This window comes from Zosterops lateralis (assembly GCF_965231275.1).
Source record: "Zosterops lateralis genome assembly, chromosome: 22".
Taxonomy (NCBI): domain Eukaryota; kingdom Metazoa; phylum Chordata; class Aves; order Passeriformes; family Zosteropidae; genus Zosterops; species Zosterops lateralis.
In genome coordinates this window covers 5,817,173-5,833,682 of record NC_139782.1, presented here as the reverse complement: position 1 = coordinate 5,833,682, position 16,510 = coordinate 5,817,173, and the positions used below count along the sequence as shown (strand labels likewise).

General features: G+C 43.5%; 1 protein-coding gene across 6 annotated transcripts in view; it reads left to right on the top strand.

Moving 5' to 3' along the window:
• The window catches only part of LOC310918013 (E3 ubiquitin-protein ligase MIB2), a 60,281-nt gene that overhangs the window by 15,184 nt on the left and 28,587 nt on the right, over positions 1-16,510 (top strand). For all 6 annotated transcript variants that reach the window (XR_014591542.1, XR_014591543.1, XR_014591544.1 and 3 more), the window contains exons 4-10: positions 7,007-7,113; positions 9,164-9,358; positions 10,602-10,744; positions 12,644-12,751; positions 13,827-13,931; positions 14,612-14,774; positions 15,962-16,095. Coding sequence is in view for 2 of the 6 variants with exons in the window: in XM_083876692.1 (XP_083732818.1) it covers positions 7,007-7,113; positions 9,164-9,358; positions 10,602-10,744; positions 12,644-12,751; positions 13,827-13,931; positions 14,612-14,774; positions 15,962-16,095 (955 nt within the window). In the remaining 4 variants the exon portion in view is untranslated. The remainder of the gene's footprint in view (positions 1-7,006; positions 7,114-9,163; positions 9,359-10,601; positions 10,745-12,643; positions 12,752-13,826; positions 13,932-14,611; positions 14,775-15,961; positions 16,096-16,510) is intronic.

Sequence of the window (16,510 nt, the reverse complement as noted above, 5' to 3'; positions counted from 1 at the left end):
TGCTGTTCTCAGGCCACAGGGAGGCTGACAGGGATCTTGCACTCCCAAACTGTTGATTTATTCCTGGGGTCAATTCACTGAAGAGCAGTATTTTCTCACTTACTCCTATTTTTTTTTTTTTTCCGAGTTGACTGCTGTGGAACAGCATCTGTAATTTTCTGCTCTTCCATGATTTGCCAAAACACGGGAAATCTGTTCTCCTGTCCTGAGGAAAGAACTCAAAAATAGTCTCAGCAGTACTTTTATTTGCATCTCCTAAAGTGGGCAATGAAGATGAATCATGTAATCCTCTTGCCTTCAGGAGAAGGAATAAGAAATCAGCTTATCTCTGTCATTGATTTTCTTTATTTTTTTTTTTATTTTATTTTTTTTTGGCCTGCCTTTGAAAATATCACAGTGCCTTGCATCCATCTGTGGAATGAAAAGTGTAATTGCTGTGCTCAAGGCAGTGCTGTGGGATCTGCAGCTGCTTTTCCTGCCTTGTAGGAAGCTCTGCCTGCAGCTGATTGTGCCAGAGTGGTGCCAGAATTCCAGAATTCCAGCTCCTGGCAGAGGAGGGATGTTGCTGGCCAGAGAATCTCCCCTCTGAGCTCTTGAGATCTGTGTTCATCCACCAGATTAGGGTGTTTCTGGAGCTTGTGTTGATATGAGAAGCCAGCCAGATCCTACTGTGAAATGAGCTTCACAATTCGGTGTATCTATAAAAATACACATCTCTATAAAAATAGACATGAGAGGGGTTTTTTCTCTTTCTATTAATAACAGAGTTATCTCCAAGTAGTTACTCAGGGATGCCTGCTTGTGTCTTTTATTTGAGCTTTAAGGTACATCATTTTACTCACATTTAAGTTAAAAATAATTTTTAAAAAAGGTACTGCTGCAGAGCCGCCCCAATTTTCTGCCCTTTGCTGAGGATTTCCCAGCTCTGCAGGTGGGAAATCTTTTGGGCAGCAGAGACCTGACCCTCCCCAGGAGCACCTGGGATGGTGTGCTGGATCAAAAGGAAGATTTCTAGGTAATTTTTTCGTCTGCAGAACTTGCTCCTTTTATTTTCTGAGGAGTCTGAATGGTGGAAGATGGAAATAAAGCAATTTTCCCTTCCAAGGCTTGTCTGTGCCTGTGTCCAGGCTGCTGCTGGAGTTGGGCAGAGCAGTTCTTGCTGTCAGGGTGAAAAAGGGAGTTTGGAGGGTGGCCAGGAGCCCTGCCAGGGCCAGAGCTGTCCTGTGTGAATTGTTTGACTTTGCCAGAAACTGCAGCACCACTCTGGAATGTCATGGAAGCACCAGAGAGCTCTGGAGGTAGAGCAGGGTGTGATACCTGAGGGTGCTTTGGTGGCTGTTTGGTTGATTTGGTTTTTTTTTTCCCCTAAATTCATTTTTTTTAAATTTTTTTTTCTGTGAGTGTGGCTGGTTGAGAAAATGTGATAGAAATTAACTTAATTTGACAAAAAAAACAAACCAACTCTAGACATTGCCAGAATGCCTGATAACCAAATCTTTATAAAATCAGCACTATTCTGATTTACATTGCTGTGTGTTAGCAGGAATAAGGATCTTCAGAACAACAAGCAGCAGATAAAAAAAAGGAATTTAAACCAAAAAGAGGCACAGCATGAGCCTGTCAGGTGTGGCAGTGATTTCTGGGAGCCTCCATAAGGGGCAAGGATAAAACAGCAGGTTAATTGGATAATGGAACACCTTTCCTGCTGTTCCTGCGTGGCAGGTATTGATTCCTGCTGAGTTTTGGGATGGAGAGGAATTAGAAATTTTCCAGGAAGAAGCTCCCCTGTTGTGGAAAGCTGCAGTTTTAAAGCTGAATGAAAGATTCACGTCGTGGTTTTTGGAAATCAACTCAGTTTTGGAGCAAACAGGTTGTGAGAAATGGGTTTGGTTTCAGGATTGGATCGAGGGTGGCACAATAACTGCAATAAATGTGTGTTTTCCGCACCTTTCACACACAGGGGGATGGCAAATTAAATCCCTTTTCCTCAGAAATGCCTCGCAGGGCAGGAAGCAGCAGGAACATCTTTGCTTTAATGCAAATGTGATTTGTTGGTCAGGGGTTGTGGGGAGTGCTCTGCATTAAAGATGGAATGTCCTGGGGTGGAACAAAGGGCACGGATCACCTTTGAACAATGCATGGAGAGAATTTCTGTGGAATAAGGGAGGTCTGAGCTGTGGAGACACTTTGCTTTAGGCACTGCAGCATCCTTTTCAAGAGCAGAAATTGCCAAATTGCCTGCTTATGACTCACTGGGACTATTGCTCAGATCACTCATCTCTATTTTTCTTTTTTCTTCTTTTTTTTTTTTCCTTCTAACTAAAGTAGAATATAAAACCTGTGGCAGTTCCCTAAGGACAAAAAGAAAAAAATCAGAGTATTTAAAAAGCTGTGGTAAATGCTGTGTGGATTTGGGTTTTGGGTTTTGTGGTTGAGTCTCCTTTACAGCCCAGGATTCTCCCACCTCCTTTCTCTGACAGGGAATGAGGATCCTTTGGTTCTTCACCAATTCCTGCTGTTGCTGCCAGGGCCACCCCTGGCCACCTGAACCACCAAGGCCAACACACCCCTGCTTGTAGCAGGTCACTAATCCCAGGATTTAGGAGGATTTACCCCCAGACTGGCACTGCAGAGGGTTCCCAATCAGTTTTCTAAAGAGGCTTTGAAGACACCTTTACCTGAAGGCTCTTCCAGCCTTTAAAATGACCTGAGTTTGAACTTTAGTTGACAGGAGGTGCTGATTTTTTTTTTTTTTAATTTTGCTATTTGAGGTAATCTCTTCCTGACCTCCTAATTTGTTTTTTAATTTGTTTTTTTTGTTTTTTTTTTTTATTGGTCTTGTTTGGTTTGAATTTTATGGCTGTTGTGGGAGAGGCTCTCTCTCATCCTTGGCTTAAAAGGATGGAACAGCTCAGTTTTACTGAAGAGCTTTTTTCAGAGTTGTTGTATCCATTTGCTGAATATGTGCTTAGTAATTGGGAGATAAATCAATGTCTGTGAGCAGGGCAGCAAAGCAAAGCTCATCAAGTTTATATTAGGGCTGGAAAAGTCAGGCACACTCTGGTGAGTTCTGCAGATAATCAAACCTGAGATAATCTCATACAAAAGATGAATGTTGTTACATTCCCCAACATTTTCCTTGGATCACCTGCTCAGGGCTGGGGCTGAGTTGAATTTCAGATGTGGTTCATTTTACCCAGGCTATTTTCTAGCCTTCTCTCACCAATAAATCACAACCTCAGATTTTCACAAGCTCTGGTTTGTTTTTTTTTATTCCTGGCAAACAGTGGAGCCGGAGGAGCCAGCGAGCTGCACAGGGAAATGTTTTGTGTAATCAAGCACAAGAAATACAAATATTTTCTCCCACTGTGTTTTATCCTGTAGTCAAAACAGAAATTGCAGTTATTTTCATCTGTAATTCTTAAACCAGCTCTGTCTGGTGGAGTTACCAGCTGGATTTGGAAACCAGATCCAGGAACAAGTGCGTGCTCTGATTTAGGGCTGTGCAGTGCAAACCCATTCAAGGCAGCTTCAATAAATCCAACCTCCCATCTGTGGCAGCTTCTGCTGAGAGCTGAACTAATCCAGCAGCTGAGTGACAACTGCTGGGTGTTTGATTACTGGGCAATAAAGGGATGCAGGTTTATTTACATAGTAACCTCCTCAACAGGTGTTATTTATACAGTGGCAGTTTTAAGCTGAGAAATTTGGGTGAGGAATATTTGGAATCAGATCAATTGATTAATGTGATTTTTTTTTTTTTTAATCTGTTAATGAATTTGTTTGATTTTACTTTAGGAAAAAAACCCACCGTGATTTAGTGTATAAATTGACTAAATTGCCAGATAAATTGACTTTGCCTCCTTAAAAAACCCCAAACATGAGCACCAAGGTGTATTGTCATACTGGGGCTTCCCTTGTGTCATTTGGATTATTCTGTTTGATTTCTAGACCAGGGATTTTGCTTCAATGACATATTTTATCTTTATCTTTTTTTGGAATTACATGATCAAAACTGCAAGAAAAAGAAACCTTCACTGAACCAGCTTTAGCCTGGGTTTTGAACTAATAATGATGTTTGGAGGATGATAACAAGATATTTTCACTCCCTGTGCTCACTGGTGTTTCTGCATCTTCTCAGTGCAATATTCTGCCTTTAAATGCTCTGGGTGAACATCTCTGAGAGAACAGCTGGGAAAAACTGTCTGCAGGAGCCTTTTTAATTCCCATGTAGTATTTTCTTGGTCTGAAACCTTCCCTGCTGTGCCTTTCCAGAACAGGATTTGATCTGAGTTACTTTGGGGGTTACCAAAAAACCCACAGCTTTTACTTATAAGGATACAACTGGTTTTGTCATGAACTGGGCCTTGTCAAGGAAGGAGAGGATTGAAAAGGAAAAAATCTGGGTAAAGACAGTTCCTGAAATAGTTTTCTGTGATCCTGATCCCTCTCCAACGTCCTTGTCTTAGTCTGGTTCCTGCTTGAGCAACCAGCAGCCATCTGTCAGAACTGCCTTCCTTTATCCTTTGCTGGAAGAGCTTCAGGAAAAGCTTTGCTGATGGGGATTAGAAAAGCTGAAATTTCTTGCATTGAGGTCAGTTTTGCCTGTAGTTCCTGCAAGATCTTCCCGTTGGCTTTTCTGGAGGTGGATCTTTGTGTGTCCTGGCAGGGATGTGGGTTTGTGTCTCTCATGAGTTGAAAATAGTTTAGAGCTGTGCCTTTCTGAAGGGATTCTTGTGATGTTTATGTCCTGCCACCTTACAGGGTGACCATCCCTTCTGCTTCCCAGTCCCCTTCTCTGTGTTTATTTCTTCAGGTAAAGAACTTTCTGCAGCAAAAAAATCTTACAAAACTCATCAACCACACCTGGTGTGAAGGAGCTCTGGCTTGCTGCTGCTAATTAAAACTAGTGTTTGTTTAAATTTCTCCAGATCAGTCAGTTTGGATCCCCCATTCCTCTTTTTAAAGTGATGCTGCTGTTGCAGATGCTGCAGCAGAATTCTCAGGGATGTCAAAAGCCAAACAAGCACCTCAGACAAGAAAATTGAGCACAGGCAGAACATCCCCAGGGAGTGGTTCCCAGCCTGCTGGAGAGAGCCATAACTTCATTCTGTACAGTACATGCTCCCAAGTGCTTTCTGGGCTCTGCAGTAATTTAATATCCTTGGAATTTGTAGGGCAGAAATGGCTGCAGACTTGTGCTGTCATAATTAACGTTGTTATTAAAGCATCACAGCGATTAAATTTATCCCGGGGGTATTTTCGCATCACGTTGGGTAACTTTGGTTGTTATCCAGTATTTGGAGCAAAACAGTGAATTAGATTAAAACCTTGATGAGAATGATTGGCTGAGGACATCTGGTGCTTGCATCACTCTTTGGTGGTGCTGGTCAGGGTCAGGGTTTTGGTGAGGCTGGGGAAGGAGGGCACTTCTGGTGGGTGACCCCCAGAATTTCAGCAGCACAGGAGATGGAGTTCCTTACATTTTCCTTCTTTAAGGAAGCTCAGCTTTTTAAATTGATCAGCTTTGATTTTTTTGGTCCCCATCCACAAATTTCAGAGGAAGTGGCAGGTTAATGTGAGAGTGTTGAGCTGGGGAATGACTACTGTTACATGATAATCCAAAAAGGGAACTTCTGCTAAGAATAGAATGAGTGGTGGATATTTTGCTATTTAAACATCTTAAGCTCAGCTCAGTGCTTTATTTTACTATCACTAAGAATCCTTGCATTGAATCCCATCCCTTGTGAGAGAAGGGTTTGGAAGAGAGAATTATATTTTTATCACTTCGTTTCAGGGCTTGGCTCAGACATCTTTGATAAATTATTAGGAAAACATTGAACAAAATGCAGTGCAAACATCTAAGCTGTTTCAGAGGCTGTACCCAAATCCATGCTGGTTTTTGAAGCCAGTCTGTAGTGGCTGACACAGTGGAATAAAATGAATGCTGAGCAGTGGCTCTTTATAGCTGAGCTTTTCCCTCCACTGTCATTATCTTCTTTCATAACAATATCCAGCCTTGATGGTGCTTAAACCAGACAAAATCTCAACCCTCCAAAATACAGGGCCTTCATCTTCCTCCTGTTGAGCTCCAGCCTGGGTAATTAATGACCATTCAGTGATTATAAGAGCAAAGCATAAATAATCTCTCCCTCTTTTGAAACGCACGAGGTTGTAAACCACAGGTGGGAGATCTGGTAACAGGTTAAGAGAAGTAAAAGACTTAAGCATTTACTGGATAAGTAAACAAGTAAGTTCAAGCCATAAGCTTTTTATCCTCCTGAGTCTCCACCTTCCCTCTGGAGGTATTAGATGGAAAATAAATGCAGTGCTCTGAGGTCAGCCCTACCCCCAGGAAGCTTCCCCTCCCCTTGCCCTGTGGAACAGCTGCTGAACTTGGGTTGCTCTGTCTGGGCTGGGAGTTGCCAAGAGCCTGTCTGGCTCCAGGGGCATGGATTGGGGCACTTTTGCAGTCACCTAGAAAAAGGGGGATTGCACCCTGGCTGAGCAGCCAGGCAGGTCCCTGTGGATTTTGGTGGCTTGGTAACTCATGAGAAGGTTTTGTGGCAGCCTGGGGACAGCACAGCCAGAGGCAGCAGAGAGGCTGCTGTGACATTATGGGAATTGGGAGCTGCTTTAACAGGACATCAGACCCCCTGTTCACTATCACGTAGGTACCTTTCTCCTTTTCTCCCTGCAGCTGGGGGTGGGTCTGTGCTGGGGGTCTGGGCTGCAGGGCAGGTGGGAAAGTCTGTGAGAGCCTGGGAATGGTCCAGCCACAGCACTGCTGGTGTGAGCGGCAGTGATTTTCAGTGTGCTCTGATTTTCTGCTCACAGAATGTGCTGAGCTCCATGAACACCTCCCTGCAGGGCCACCCCACTAATGTCCATTACCCCAAAGCCAAGGATGGTGCTGATGTGACAGCCCTCAGCTGGAGCAGAGCTTTGTCAGTGTCTGTAACAACAACAAATTCATTTGTTTCCTCTTGATTTTGTTTTTTTCCAGGGTCCTAGTGAGCCCTCGACAGAATCTGACTCGCATCACGTTAAAAGGGACTTTCCAGGGGGCTAAAGTGGTCCGTGGGCCTGACTGGGAGTGGGGTAACCAGGATGGTAAGCTGCTTTTGGGATGTCCTGTAGAACATCATTTGAGGGGTTTTTTAATATATTTGAGGGGTTTTTTAATATATATATATTGGGATGTCCTGTAGAAAACGATTTTTTAATATATATGTATTGGGATGTCCTATAGAACACCATTTGAGATTTTTTAAAATATACATATATAGGGATGTTCTGTAGAACATCATTTGAGGTTTTTTTTTATATATATACATATATATATATATAGGGATGTCCTGTAAAACACCATTTGAATATATATATACACATATATAGGGATGTCCTGTGGAACACCATTTAAGTTTTTTTAATATATATATGTACGTTGGGATATCTTGTAGAACACTATTTGAGTTGTTTTTTTTAATATATATATAGATGTCCTGTAGAACACCATTTGAGGAGTTATATATATATATAGGGATGTCTTGTAGAACACAATTTGAGTTTTTTTAATATGCATGTATACATACAATATTCTTTTATTTTTGCAAATGGCTGGTTGAAAATCTGTGTGCTGAGCAGCAGCTTCTAGGGGAATTGTTCAGGTGATGCAGGTGCCTGTTCTTTAGAGTAATTAATACCCATTGTTTTCTTGTATTTGTTGTTTGTCACCAATCTGTGACATAAACCATGTCCAGGGCATGGGGAGGAAGTTTTGCTGCTCCTCTTTCATAGAAGTGAAAACCACTGGGAACCATCCTGGGAATTCTTGTGTGAAACTGTAAATGCACACCATATTACAAGAAAATAAAGACTCCTCTGTTCTTGCAAAAGCTTTAATTGATAGTGGAAGGTTTATCTGACTTTGTGTACAGTATCCATTTTCTTTTGGAGTTCTGTGGAATGTCCTTTTTTGGATACTTCTAAGAATTCTCCCTTAAGGAGGGTTTCACATGGTGCACTAGTGAAGGACTCTGGGGTTACTGGAGATTGGTTCCTGCTTTCTGTAGGAATTGAAACCTTCAGGCTGAACATGCAGTGGGACAAAAATGCCTTTTTAAAGCTGCTTTTGGGGAGTAATTCCTGTCCCCAGGTCACTGATAGCAGTTTCTGTGTGGTGCTCCAGGGCTAAAGGAGCTTCCCTGCCCGTTTGCCCCAGAGCCCTGCACACACACTGTGGTGTTTACAGCACCTTTTACCCCTGAAGAATTAAGTCAAGAGTTCAAAGGTTTCCAAAGTTGACTCTGCCATTTATTGCAGCTCTGGGTTCCGTGGAGGACGTGGATCCTTTCAGGGTCTGTGAGAGCTAAAGCAGCTTATGCTCAATACAGCTTATCCATCCTTTTGAGATCAGAGCAGCATTTACATGTCTGAGACTCGTGTTGCTTACGGAGGTGCTGACCTGAAAGCAGCTCCCTGAGCAGGAGCAGTGAGGGAAACCCTAAATCCACCCCTCAGCTGCTCTCTGGTTTTGGTAGAACTGCCACCAAAACCCAATGTTTGTATTGTGCTTTTTAGATGTGCTGATGAATGAAGAATTCAGCTCCTTCAAGCTGTTAGATTTCAGGACTTTGCAGACAATCACAAGTTCCTCAGTGAGGCAGATGTTGCTGTCCCCATTTGGGGAAGTCCTGGGGAGGTGCTGGGACTTGCCCAAGTGCACCACAGAGTGTCTGTGGGATTGGGAATCTGCAAACCCTGATTTTGCCTTCACAAGGCTCAGTGTTGTCTCTTGCATCACAGCACATCCCAGTGCCCAGCCAGGTTCACCTCCACACATCCATCCTCCTGTTCTGGGTCCTTCCAGCTGCTCCTTGCTTGAAGAAAACAAAGTTTATTTGATGCTCCCCCACAGGGATGGTGTTGGGGAGAGATTTGAAGACCCGGGGTGGGTTTTGCAGCACCACTGAGGTTTTTATTGTTGCCACAGTGTGGTGCCGTGACACCACGTGTGTATTCCCTAACTAGAAATTCCTGCACACCAGGGATCCTCCACAGAATCATTCCAAATTTTAACACAGAGATTCTCTCCTAATAGGTCAAAACGAGTTGTCTCATGATCCAGCTGTCCTGATTTTCACTTGTTTTTCTCTTTCAGGGGGTGAGGGTAAGACCGGGCGCGTGGTCGATATCCGGGGCTGGGACGTGGAGACCGGCCGCAGCGTCGCCAGCGTCACCTGGGCAGATGGAACCACCAACGTCTACAGGGTGGGCCACAAGGGAAAAGTGGACCTCAAATGTACTGTGGAGGCTTCTGGGGGCTTCTACTACAAGGAGCACCTCCCAAAATTAGGTGGGTGGAGGCGGATCTTTGCTTGGTGAAGTCTTTGTTGAGAGGTTGTGATTCACGCGGCCGTTGGCGCTGAAGCCACTTTTTGTTTTTATGACATAAAACCACCTCCTGATTTTTTTTTAAAGTTCCCACATAACGAGCATCATTTGAGGGAATTTGGTGTGTGTGTGTGAGTGTACTGCTTGATCTCAGAGTGGTTCATGAAATAGTTTGACCTTTCAGTGGTAAATCCATCAGATACCCACAGTTGTATCCCAAGGGATACAACTTCTGCTGGAAATGCAGGAAATTCCCACTCTGTTACAGAGAATCCAACTTTTCCCACTTTTGTTACATTTGTCAATCCAAAGCTTTTCATTCTTCAGGCAAGCTGTTGTTCATTGTGCTTCTAGAGAGCAAACACTCTCCTGGTGGAGCCAAAAGTGTGTTCAGAGGGGGAGTGTGACCAAAGGGAGAGTGAAACAGCCAAAAATTAGTAAAAAGTGATGGGAAAAGGTGATGTCTGTACTGTCAACTTGCTGCAATCTCCCTTTCCTCTAAAGTCCAAGGAAACTCTTTGTGCTTTTGCACTTGAAGCTTTTTTTTTTTTTTTTTTTTACCCAGGTGTAATTTAGGTGTGAGGTTATTTTTCTTTTAATGAGATGCAGGGACCATCTTTGGCTCCCTTGAAGGAACACAGAGGGGTCTGTTCTTGTCTTTGCAGCAGCATAATCAGGGGGTTTTTATCAGACTTTTCAGATAAAACTTTCCAGGCAGACTTTTATCAGTCTTTCTCAGACTTTTCTCCCCCTGAGCAGCTTGGCAAGAGCATGAGGGGAGAGAAAGGTTGGATGAGGAGCTTAATTCCAGGGGTACGGCTGCATGGGAAGGGTGGGAGGGTAAGGAACTCCTCAGAGTGAATTCTGTGCCTGCCTGTGGATGGGGAGAACTAATTTTGGGTGCTGTGTGGGTGTGTCTGAACAGCACTTGTGGGTGAGTGGAATTGCTAAGAACAGCTCCTGGTGTCTGCCAGGGCCTGAGAGGCATTCCCTGCTCTGCACAGGGACAAAATGGGTCTTGTTAAAATTGTTTGTTTTATTAATATCCAATTAGAGTTAAATCCCACTCTGTGGATTGTGTGGGGCGTGAAAAGGGGTTTGCACCATTCTGCCCCAATTAATGTGTATTTTAAACCCTTATAAGGAAGCCAGTGAGGCACCCCAGGTGTGTGACATCCTGTGAGTGCTGTCCTTGTTGTCCTCAGGGAAACCAGCTGAGCTGCAGAGGAAGGAGAGCACAGACAGACATCCCTTCCAGCACGGGGACAAGGTGAAGTGCCTGCTGGACATCGACATCCTGCGGGAGATGCAGGAGGGCCACGGGGGCTGGAATCCCAAAATGGCTGAGGTATGTCCCTGGATTCTCCCTGGGTTACAATTCCAGCCTCTCCCTCATCCTTGCACTGCTCAGGAAGTTACCAGGACGTCTTTGTGTGACCTTAAAGTTGAACTGAATAGCAAATACAATTTTTTCTTTAAGTGATAGGACACTGGAGTCAGAGTTATTTTTAGGCTCCGTTGGATGAGAGTGGCCTTGTGGATCTCTGCAAAAGTCTTGGAAGCAAAAAAAAAAAAAAAAAAAAAGAAATAATAGCTGGTTTGTTTGTTTTTAAATGAGCCAGTGATCTTTTCTTTAGTGTTCTGGATCCATTCCTTGTTTGGCTTTTTTTGTGCTGTGCATTACTGGTAATTAAAGTTCCGTGTTTTGTCAACACTGGGCTCTGTCCTTGGCCAGGGCTAAAATTTCTCAGCCCATATCATATTTTTGGAGCTTAGTCTTGCCTTTAAATTGAGGAGCCATCAGTCTGCTGTCACCTGTTGTTTTAAAAAACCCAGAGAGTAGAGGAAATAAAGATAGAAATAGCACCTATCACTGTAAATAGCATGAAAAATGCTATAAAACTATCAAGATCTGTTAAATATCTATCCTGGCCAGGCCTCCCCTATAGGTGAGCAGACTTTTTGAAATCAGGCTTTAAAATGTCAAGGCAAACTCTTGTCATTTCAGTTTCAATGTGGAAATTTCTTAACTGAGCATCAACCTCTTTTTTAGGGTTTTTTTTTTCCAGCCTGGCAGGAAATTTGGCATCTTCCGATGAACTTTTAACAAATCTGCCAGTGGAGCCATGAGTTTTTTTATTCCAGCTCAGGAATACACCTCCAGAGCTGTAGATTTTGGGTGTTGTTATGTCTGTTGCTGGTTGTTAAACCTCTGTGCTCCTGAATTCCTGTTTTTGGGGAATGCAGGGGTAGAGAGGGATATGAAACAGAGAAACAGGAACCTCCTGTTGCTTCAGAAATTGGCATTTTTTTACCTCTTTATAAACCATGAGCTGCTCAGGACCTGCCAGAACAGCGGATCTAGAACCCTGCACCACACAATTATATTTTATTTTGTGTGCCTTGCCCCTTTTTCTCCTCTCAGAGTTTGCCTTGCTGATGTTTTATAATGCAGAACAACTCTGGATTTCCCTGCCCACCTGTCATTTGGAAAGAGGACAATTTGTGCCGCATTTTCAAAAATTTCTGCACTTTGTATTCCTATCCCCCTCCTCCCCCAGTGTGCTGCTCTTTCAGAAGAGCCTTTCCCCCTCCTTTTTATAGAAAAACAATGTTTGCATGTCATATGAGCATTAGAAATGCTGGGATTGATGGGAAAATGCAGAATTTAGGACTGGAAAATGCTGGGATTAATGGGAAAATGCAGAATTTAGGGTTGGGAAATGCTGCAATTAATGGGAAAATGCAGAATTTAGGATTGGGAAATGCTGGGATTACCAGGAAAATAAAGAATTTAGGACTGGGAAGTGCTGGGATTAATGAGAAAATGCAGAATTTAGGGTTGGGAAATGCTGAGATTAATGGGAAAATGCAGAATTTAAGATTAGGGAATGATGGGGTTACCAGGAAAATACAGAATTTAGGACTCACAGGAATTTAGGACTTGGAAATGCTGGGATTAATATGAAAATGCTGAATCTAGGACTGGGAAATGGTGGGATTAATGGTAAAATGCAGAATCTATGGTTGGGAAATGATGGGATTAATGGGAAAATGCAGAATCTAGGGTTGGGAAATGCTGAGATTAACAGGAAAATGCAGAATAAAGGTTTGGGAGCACCGTGGATGAGAAATGCTGTGTGATTTAGCCACCTCTACCTCAGATACCTTCTTTCCCCACTATTAAACAATGTGATTTATTTAGAGTCTTTGTCCTCCTTTTTTTATTTTTTATTTTGGTCAAAAGTTCATTGGCCAGACAGGGACTGTGCACAGGATCACGGACAGGGGGGACGTGAGGGTCCAGTTCAACAGTGACACCCGCTGGACTTTCCACCCTGGAGCCCTGACCAAGGTGGGTGCTGCCCCTGGCCTGGGAATGCTGCAGGGAAATCACTGAATTTGCTGGGTTGGGGCTCAGTGTGTCCCCAGCAGGTGCTGTAGGAACACCCTGCTCTTCTAAACACACTCGTCCTGTTTTATGAACTTTTGCATTTGCAAATCCTGAAGGTAAATTCTTCATTTCAGCTTCCAGGCTCTCACTCTTCTGCAGCTGCCTTGCCCTTGTGATGTTAACCTTTTCCCCACATAATTTCCCTTTGATTTTTTTCTTTGTTCTTCCTTGTTTTGTGTCTTCACGTTGTTCCATTTTGCATCTTTGTCTCACTTCTCTCTGATTTCTTTCGAGTCTTTAATCCAGCCCTTCTAATTTTGTGGCTGCGTTTCTAAAGCTCCCAGCTCTGGCTGTCCCCAGAGGTTTGAGGACTTTGAGAAGTGGATGATTAGAAATAGAGATAATTAGGTATAGAAGAAGCTGCTGGAAGACCACAAAATTCTGACCTGAGCAAGGTCACAATGCTAAAAACTCCCAATCCTGGTGGAAAATGCAGTGTCAGACTGTTTTGCACAAAATTAGTCTGCTCTGAAAAGTGTGTTTTGACACTTCTCCCTTCCTTGCTCAATGATCAGAGGGGAATCTGGCAAATTACCAGCACAGATAAACCCTGGTTTCCCTTTTCTCTTTTAAATAACAAACAGATTGAACTTCCTTATTAGAGTGAATTAAAATCTCCAGTGCCAAATCAGGTGTAGCGAGGAGATGGACCAAGAAAACTTCCATGCCTTTATCTGGTATTAATTATAAACTATTTGGAGCAAAGTAAGTTAGGAAACTGCCTGTTCCAAATTATTTCCCTACTTAAATGTGCACTTGGCTTAAGAGAGAATTGGGCTGTGTTTATTTTGCAGCTCAGTGGTTACAGCTTTCTTGGTGGTTGCATTTATGTTTTGCAGTGCTGTTTTTTGACTCAGTGGGTGTCTTGTTCGTTGGGATTTTGGGAGTGGGGCGGAGGGGCTGATCACTATTAATTTTTTTTGTCTCTGTGTGTGGCTTCATCCCCCAAAAGCTTATGACTTTCTTTTTCTTGTAGCTCAACACCTTTTGGGTTGGTGATGTGGTCCGGGTGATAGATGATATGGAAACAGTGAAGCGGTTCCAACCTGGTCATGGGGAGTGGACAGATGAGATGGCACCTGTGAGTGCGCGCCAGTTCCAGTTCCAGGACAGTCCAGTAACCTCCTGAACTTCCCCAAGCCCTCAGCACTTAGACATGGGCTTTTATCCCACCAGAATTCCTGCTGGGAATTCCCTGCCCAGCCCCTGGTGACGCTGGTTGTGTCCACGGCACCCAAACGGGACAAAGGGGGAATGTGACAAAAAGGATTTGGGGAATGTGACAAAAAGGGTTTGGGGAATATTACAAAAAGGATTTGGCTGCCACCATCTCACATGAGAAGTTTCCATCACCAAAGTCCTCTTAAACCCTCCCTGATTCTCTGGAATGAGGCAGGGAGGTGGAAAAATCAGCCTGAGTGTGGCTAAAAAGTGGGATTTGGGTTCCTCCAGGGGCAGTTAAAGCTCAGAGGAAACAATCCCCAGTCCCAGCTTGATCAGTTCTTATCACACCTCCCTCTCCAGCCACTCCCAGTGTGTCTGGGAAAACCCTTCCATGGCAAACCAGTGAGAGAGAAACTGGTGAGAACCCTCTGGTGTCCTCGAAGTGGGAGCTGTCTATGAGTGTGTCATTTGTCCAGTTCTTCTTTTCACGCAGCAGGAGAAAAAATAAAAAAACAAACAAAAAACCACCTGGATTTGGGTCTGGGAACTGCAGCTTTGGGGAGGAAAAAAAAATCCTCTTTTTTTTTTTCCTTACAGACCCTGGGGCACATTGGGAAGGTGATCAAGGTTTATGGGGATGGAGATCTTCGAGTATCAGTGGGGGGACAGTCCTGGACCTTCAACCCTGCCTGCCTGACAGCCTACCAGAGGGAGGAGGAGGCCAACCTGATGACCACAGAGAGTGCCAAGGAATCCAAAAGTGAGGGGCAAACCTGATCCCCCAGGGGCTGGGAGCTCTTGGATCCAGCTCTTGGGATGGTGGGAAAAATCCAAATGTTCTTCCCTGCATGGAGAAAGTGAAGTCTGGCTGTGCCTTACTGGGCAGGCAAGGCTGGGTGTTAGGAAAATGCAGGATTTAGGGCTTGGAAATGGTGGGATTAATGGGAAAATGCAGGATTTTAGGTCTTGGAAATGCTGGGATTAGCAGGAAAATACAAAATTTAAGATTCACTGAAGATTAGGACTTGGAAATGTTGGAATTAACAAGGAAATAGAGAATAAAACTTTGCTGTGCCTTACTGGGCAAGCAAAGCTGGCTTTAATAGGAAAATGCAAAGTTTAGGACTTGTAAATGCTGGGATTAAAGGGAAAGTGCAGAATTTAGGACTGGGAAATGCTGGGCTTAATGGGAAAATACAAAATAAAACCCAACTGTGCCTTACTGGGCAAACAAAACTGGCCTTGACAGGAAAATGCAGGATTTAGGACTTGGAAATGCTGGGCTTAATAGGAAAATACAGGATAAAGCCCAGCTGTGCCTTACTGGGCAAACAAAACTGCCCTTGACAGGAAAATACAGGATTTAAGACTGGGAAATGCTGATTTTAACAGGAAAATACAGAATTTAGGACTAAGAGTTGCTAAGCCCAGCTCTGCCCTAAGTTCAGTATTTGCCTCATCCTTGTTGTGACTCAGTTCCCTGTTCCATCCTATTTCCTGTACAAGGACACTGATTCTTGAGGGCTTGTGAAATATTCCCAGGTCTGTGCGTGAAGCTGTTGTGAAATCAACAATTGTTTTGCCTAATCTGCCCTGAAATCGAGTTTGGGATCACATGGTGCATGGAGGGGATTTTTTAATTTTTTTTTTTTTTTTTTTGGTGCTTTGCACATCTGCTCAAAAATTTTCTTTGTGTCCTGACCATCCTGATTTCCTCTGGGTGTCAGGATCATGTGGGAGAGAGCACAGACTTGCCAGGATTTTTTTTTATTTATTTTATTTTTTTTTTCCTGATGTAGATGGATCTGGAGCTGTTTGCTCAAGTCAGACTTGAGGCAGAACTTGCAAAATTTTTGACTTTGCACTGCTGAGGAGCTGTGACAACCTGTGTCTCTTCAAACACTGAGAGCTGTGTGGTGACAGGTCTGTTTTTGTCTCTTTTTTCAGGTACTTTGGTGACTGTCCTGGAGAAGCTGCTGTCCCAGAGGACAGAGTCAGAGCATGCAGGGTGCCTGGTCATTTGTGCAGCCCTCAACAGCACAGCCAAAGTCCGGGAGCTGCTCCAGAAATACCCAGACAAGGCAAGTTTGGAAGACAAAAATTGTTATTTTTTTTCCTTTATTTCTGCTCTTTAAAACATCATCATCAAATTTTGTAGTCAAGGAGAGGAAAGGATGTGAGAAAAACAACAGATTTGTCAGGCTTAGTGATATCTCCTAACAGTTGGAATATTATTTTACTGCAATTTAGGATTAAATTCACAAGTTAAATGTGCATATTTTATGCCTCTAGTTTGTGGCAATAAATCTGAGCTAAAGTCCTTACATCACCTTTCCCAAGCTGGATTTTCCCAGATTTCCTGTGTGGCCTCTGCAGCTGTAGAATGAGGGGGAGAGGGGTTTATCTATAGGAAAACAGGAGCAGATATCAGAGGATCTGCTGGAAAAGAAAAGCAGGGGTTGTGTCTGGCTGTGCCTGTCCTTAGAGGACCTTGTC